A 7,221-nucleotide genomic window follows, 5' to 3' on the forward strand; every position below is an offset into this window, starting at 1 on the left:
CAGAGTCATGTGGTGTCCAGGTGTTTACTGAATATAATGAATGTAACAGATGTCCATATAGACTCACATTAACCTTTAGAGAGTGGAATTGCCCCATGATAACTCTGACCTTTAAGGGAGGGGAAGTTGGGGAGGGGGAGTTGGGGAGGGGGAGCTGTGAAAAGGGGAAGGGACAGTCATTAACCCAGTCTTCCTTATCCGACAGACACACACTGGGGTGGACTGGATAGGCTAACATATTCTAAATTGCCAGTGTGATGATGATGGTACAAAGAGAATATGTGAGATAATGATCATGATGCTGTAGTCATACTTGTCTCTTCAGAAAAACTACTACCACTACTACTACTACTACTACTACTACTACTGCTACTATTACTGCTATTACTACTACTACTACTACTACTACCACTGCTACTACATGTGCTGGTTGTTACTATACAATGTTGCAGTGCCTAGGCCAATTATCATGTGTCTGAAGATAATGCACGTTTTTAGGTTTGCTGATGATTCTACGAAATAATTAGTTGTGGGAAAAATTATTATCATTTTTTTTTATTCCTGTGAAGGACGAAGGCAGGGGGATGGGTGTGGAGATAAGGGCCAATTTTTATAGGGAACGCTACCATATAAAGTATGTTTTCGTTTTCGTTTTCGTTTTCGCTTTTAAAGGCTCCAACATGCTTGCATGTGTCGGCCTTGGTCACCTAATGGCGACTGTCCATGCTGCACGATCCATTGCAGCCTCCCTGTTCAGTCCCTTAACCCTGAGGTCACACTTAACGACCTCGTCCCATGTCTTTCTCGGTCTACCCCTCGTAACCCCACCCCCAATATTAACACTTCTCACCTTCCTCACCCAATTATCATCCCCCATCCTCTCCACATGTCCAAACCATCTCAATCTACCTCTCCTCATCACAACACCAATACACTCCAGTCCCATTCTACCTCTCAACTCTTCCATCGTTAACCCAGCCCCTCCAGGCCTTGGACGCAGGGACGCACTGCACATCCACTTAATCATTGTCATTTCTGTACGTCTGAGCCGGCGAATATCTTCCTCCTTCACTGTCCAGGTCTCACTACCATACAGCATTACACTCCTAACACATGCTGCATACAAAGACCCCTTAGCACGTAGGGAGAGTCCTCTCAATGTCAGGAGAGGCCAGAGCTCCCTGAACTACTTCCAACCACTTCTCACCCTAGCCACAGAGCTAGCTCCAGCCCCACCTCCAGCACACAACATGTCTCCCAAATAACAAAACTCTTCCACACACTCAAGAGATTCACCAGCAAGTTCAATCCTTTCACGCCTGACAATCTCCACCTGCTCACCTCGACACACCGTACACATAAAATCAGCATTATCTCGCAGTCTACCTCTGATACCACTACATCTCTTATGCACCCATTTATCACACACACCGCACAAGATGGAATTACTTCCCACGCCCTTGTGGCAAACTGCACATGGCCACTCTCCCTCGTCTTTGACAGTACCGCCACCGACTCTAGATATCATCACGTTTGTTTTATCTGCGTTTATCCTTAAGCCCTTGTGCCCCATACCATCTCTCCTCTTCCTAAACCTTTCCTCCGCCTCCCTTTCGTTCTCTGCTATCAACACCAAATCATCAGCATACAACAACTCCCACGAGAGTCCGTTTCTAAAGTCACGTGAAAGGGCTTCAAGTACCATGATAAACAACATGGGACCCAAGACTGACCCCTGATGCACACCAACATTCACGGAAAACTCATCACTCAAATCTCCATTCACTCTTACCTGGGTGTGAGCACCCACATACATAGCTATAACCACCCTAACCAGCCACTCCTCCAAGCCAAGCTTTCTCATTGCCCACTTCACCACCTCTCTAGGGACTCTGTCAAAGGCCTTTTCCAAATCAACAAAAACAAAATAAAGATCTCTTCTCCTACCAATATATTATTCCTGAAGCTGTCGAACAATGAATATAGCATCAGTGGTCCCCCTACCTGGCATAAACCCAAACTGCATCACATCAATATTCACTCTTTCTCTAATCATACCTTCTAAAACTCTCTCCATTACCTTCATTATCTGATCTAAAAGCTTTATACCTCCATAATTTCCTCTTTCCAGGGCATCACCCTTCCCTTTATACACATTTACAATTACACTCTTCAGCCAATCATCTGGGACAACACACTCATAAATAATCCTATTTATCAGGTCAGTGACTAACCTCACCCCCTATATCGCCTGAGGCCTTCAACATTTCGGCAGTCATCCCAGACACACCTGCTGCCTTCCCCACCTTCATCCTGCCTATTACCTCACTCACAGTAGCAGCATCAATCAAAGGCCAAGGGCGAGACACTGGATCTGCTGGCTCCAAACCTTCCCTGTCCCAGTCAAACTCCTCATTCAACAACTGGTTATAATGCTCTCTCCATGCATCTTTAATATCCTCACTGTTCACCACCACCCTTCCTTCATCATTCTTCACACACTGCTCACCTATAATATCCCGATTATCCCTCTTCACCTGATCTGCCACCCTAAATATCATATTTTTCCTTTCCCCATGATTTAGGTTATCAAGTAAAAGTCTCTGTGACTCAGACTTTGCCCTGTATACCTCTCATCTAACCCTACGCTTGGCAGCCAAATATTCCTCTTTGCTACCACCTTTCTTCCATTCCTGGAAAAGCCTTCTTTTCTCCTTAACTGCAGCTTCTACACCCTCATCCCACCACCAAGTTACTTTATGTCTTGGTGGTTCTCTTGTCCAACCGCATGCTACATCAGTAACTCTTAAGAAATTGTTCTTGAGGGCTCTGTACTGTTCATTAACGCCTCTGTCTACAACTCCCTGTTCAGCCACCACTCTCTTCAACTCGCTATAGAAGGCATCCCTTGCTACTTGGTTTTTCAGCTTCCATGTTTTCCTTCTAGGTACATAAGTCCTCTTTTTCATCACTTTTTCTTTAAGCACCATATCACAAATCAATAGTTTGTGCTGCTGCACACACTCCTCACTTCCTATAACTTTAACATCCCTCACTAACCTCCTATTGGCCCTCCTAACCAAAAAATAATCTATCTGACTGCTATTTCCCCTAGACTCATACGTAATTAACCTACTGTCTCTTTTCCTAAAATATGTGTTGCACACAATCATGTCAGTTGCCTCCCCAAACTCGAGTATCCTTTCCCCTTCTGCATTCCTTATACCATACGCACATCCTCCATGCACTCCTTCATAACCTTGTGCTGCTTCACCTACATGACCATTTAAGTCCCCTCCCAAAATCACCATCTCATCATCCCGCATACCACCCACTACACGTATTAAATCATCCCAAAATCTATCTTTCTCTGCTACATCCAATCCTGCCTGTGGAGCATATGCCGATATAATCGCAGCTATCTTTCTACCCAACAGAATTTTCACTACCAATATCCTATCGCTTACTCTCAAAACATTCATAACATATTCCACCCATTTCTCCACAACCATCACACCAACACCTCCATATCCGTCTGTACCCCCCTGCCAAAACAACTTATAGCAACAGTCCTTCCCAACAATCTTTCTGGCTGATCCATCCCTGTACCGGACTTCCTGCAAACACGCCACATCCACCCACCTCCTACTGAATGCCTCAACGACTTCCCCCGCTCTTCCCCTCAAACTTCCCACATTCCATGAACCCACCCTCATCCCCATGGGTGATTTACTGTCCTCAGGCTTGCTTTGAAACCTTTTTTGTTTTGTCATCTTCAGTATTAATAAAGGGGGACAGACATACCACAGGCCCCACTCACTGCACAGTCCCAGGTCCAGGCAATGGATCTGGGACCCCTAACCCACCAGCTTACCAGGGGCTGTGGTAGTGGCCTCGGGGCACCCTGCCAGGACAGCTGCAGGGACACCCTCCAAGCGCGCCTTGGCACTGCAACTATCCCGCCATTATACATCCACTGATAGGGCAGCCTCCTGGGGCGCTACTCCCAGGTTCGGGCCCCTCTCTATTGGGCGGAAGCGGCAGCCTGGGAACCGCAATGCCCTGTACCCTCTACCACAGGCCCGAGCCCCATCTCGCCCTGGACCCATGATCTGTGCCGGCGGAGCCCCCGCCACGCCTCCCCCCAGAAGTCCGCCACTAGGTAGCGGGGGCAAAGTTTTCTGGCCACATGCCCTTGCTGGCGCCAACCCCTGTAACGTAGTGGGATACGTTGTGTGAAACGTAAAGTGCATGTGGTGTAGTGCATAGATAGTTAGAGGAAATGTTTGGGAGAGTATGCTGGTCTACTCTCCATGTTACTGTCACACTGAAAAGGTCAGCAAAGGGGGATGGTTAGATAGCTAGTGAAACAGGAGCTCCAGCTCTCCCTATCACCAGCATTCCCATTCCCCTCGGGAGTACTACCCTGTTCGGCCCGTGCTACGGCCTCCTCCTACATGTTACGGCCTCCTCCTACATGTTATATATATATATATATATATATATATATATATATATATATATATATATATATATATATATATATATATATATATATAATTCCTTGTGCCTCAATACGCCTTACTATTAAAGGTCTCGGCCTTGGCTTCATCTTCGATGTCTTTTGAATAAGATTGGCCTGGGCCTTGTTCTCTAATTTGTGGTTTTCTAAAAGCCTCAGCCACATGCCTGCCTCTATCATAATCATCTACGAATTCACCTCTAACAGCCACCCACACACTCACCAAACTCTCACCCACCCACTCACACACCCACCTCTCAGTCACACATCCACCCATCCTCTCTCACGAAGCCCAACTCCCCACTCACCCCACCAGCATTCGCTCTTCGTCATCGTCAACACTGCCCCTTCCCCAAACAGCATCGCACGCCACACTTTCCCACTTAGCCTTCCCTAACGCACTCTTCCCTCCCCCAGCGTGAGTGAGGGGCGTAGGGTGCGTGCGGGGCTAGGGTGCGGTGGGTTCGGCCGGTACCTGAAGAGTGTGTACCCCGAGTTAGCTGCACCGTCGCGACTGGACCTGGCGTATGGACAGGTCAGGCAAGGTGGCATGTGCTTGCAGGCGCCACCTACTTCGTCATATGCTTCACGGCTGGTTAGTGTGGGTGAGAGAGAGAGAAAGAGAGAGAGAAACTGACAGACAGACAGACAGACAAACTAATAAATCACACACACACACACACACACACACACACACACACACACACACACACACGAATCTCAGTACAGGCAAAGAATGGTCCATCGATTGAGTAACTGTTCTGAGATGTTTTTAGTGTCGTGATTACTGGGGCTTGACTGACGTGTGAATGAGTGTGTGGCCCATTTCATTGTGCATGCTGTTGATAGATTGTGCTCTATAGTTATTTTTCTTGCCTTGTTTTATGGATCCTACCTCACCCCAGTATTTGGTGGGAAGAACTGTCTAGATGATGATAATAAGGAGGAGGAGAAGGCGGAAAGGGAGGAGGAGGAGGAGGAGAAGGAGGAAAGGGAGGAGGAGGAGGAGGAGGAGAAGGAGGAAAGGGAGGAGGAGGAGGAGGAGGAGAAGGAGGAAAGGGAGGAGGAGGAGGAGGAGAAGGAGGAAAAAGAAGTGGAGGAGGAGGAGGAGGAGGACAACAATAATAATGATGATGATGATGATGATGACATATTTAGAAAGCACACAAGTAAACTCAGGATTGTCAACTAACAGGGCTTCAGTGTGTAATGGGTTAAGCAAGTTTATTACATTATGGTACCTTTGTATAACCTTTGTTGATTCAGCACAGCATAAGGTTTTTCCGTAATTGATAAAACTTAGATTATCATTAAATGCACTATGATCCATGAGATAGATAGGCAGATAGACAGACAGACACAATCTTAGTATGTCTTGCTTGAAATACATGACATAAAAGTTTTACAAAAATTTTACTATGCTTTTCCATTGTTGTATCATGTGGCTCAGGCGGAACCATTTTCCTGCAAGTTTTGTTGAGAATGGCGCTTGAATTTTGAGCTGCCTGCTTCTATTCTGACCCTACAGAGACTAGGAAGAAAATCACCAACGAAAAACAAACGGCAGGAAAAAGAAGAGAAGGAAAGGGTGCGAGAGGAGGAGGATCTTGTGGAGGTGGCGTGGTGCGAGGGTGAGAGGGAGGGTCAGCGTTGGTCTCTCTCCCAGGACGGATCTCTGGTCGGGGAAGGGGACCGCTGCCTGACCATCACCTCGCCCAAGGACCCCACCGTGCACCTGCAGAAGTGTCGAGCGGGGCCCAAGCAGGTGAGGCACAAGGGGACAGGACTGTGAGGCAGGTGAGGCAGAAAGAGAGGGGTAGGAATGGGAGGCAGAGGGAGGAAGGGATGTGAGGGAGAGGCAGGCCTGAGTGTGTGGCAGGAAATCACTGGGGATAAAGAAAGGAAAAGTGTGAAGAAAGTGAGGCAAAGGGATGAAGGGATGTGAAGCAGAGGGAGGAAGGGATGAAAGGCAGAGGGAGGAAGGGATGCCCGGCAAAGGGAGACTGGTTTATGAGGAAAGATATAGTAGTGTAAGGCATAGATATAAAGTCAGACATATCTTTCAGAGGCATATATCTTTGTGTGTGTGTGTGTGTGTGTGTGTGTGTGTGTGTGTGTGTGTGTCTACATTTTTACCTAACCCTTCCCCCTCCCTCTCAGCGGTGGGTGCGTCAGGGTCGGCTCCTCCAGCACGCCTCCTCTGGCCTCTGTTTAGACTCATCCAGCTTACACGGGGCCCTGGTCCTCCCCTGCAGACGCCACCTCCTTTCTCAGCAGTGGGACTTCTCAGTGGAGCTACAGACGCTGTCCTCTCCTTAGCTCCTTCTACGATAGCCCTAGTGGAAGTCTCGTAACCCTCTTGGTAGCCCTGTAGCCCCCGTGATAGCCTTGTAATCTCCCGGGAGTCTGGAAGTACCACCCTGTCACTGTCACCTCTCGTAGCAGTGGGATTTCTCAGTGGACTTACAGACGTTTTCCCATCCATTGTTCCTTCTCAAATAGCCGCCATGGTAGTCTTGTAGCCCCTGGTAGTCTTGCTAGTAGTCTTCTATTTTCCTCCTGGTAGCCTGATAGTCCCCCTTGAAGTCCTGCCTTCCTGACACCATTTTCTATAGGGACAGGGGTACTTAAACTTTTTTCTTTCTTTAACCATTCAGACTTTTTCTTCCCCCTAAACTCCACTGGAATTCCCTTAACTC

The 7,221-nt window shown here is 47.6% G+C and overlaps 1 protein-coding gene across 1 annotated transcript in view; it reads left to right on the forward strand.

Moving 5' to 3' along the window:
- LOC145404884 (polypeptide N-acetylgalactosaminyltransferase 14-like) overlaps positions 1-6,841 on the forward strand; it is a 91,041-nt gene extending 84,200 nt beyond the window's left edge. Inside the window, exons 15-17 of the mRNA XM_080276385.1 lie at positions 4,940-5,117; positions 6,102-6,287; positions 6,683-6,841. Of these exons, the coding sequence (XP_080132511.1) occupies positions 4,940-5,117; positions 6,102-6,287; positions 6,683-6,841 (523 nt within the window). The remainder of the gene's footprint in view (positions 1-4,939; positions 5,118-6,101; positions 6,288-6,682) is intronic.
- The last annotated feature ends 380 nt before the right edge of the window (positions 6,842-7,221 follow it).

Source organism: Coenobita brevimanus, chromosome 65 (assembly GCF_032717465.1).
Source record: "Coenobita brevimanus isolate Jiangsu-jjx chromosome 65, ASM3271746v2, whole genome shotgun sequence".
Lineage (NCBI taxonomy): Eukaryota > Metazoa > Arthropoda > Malacostraca > Decapoda > Coenobitidae > Coenobita > Coenobita brevimanus.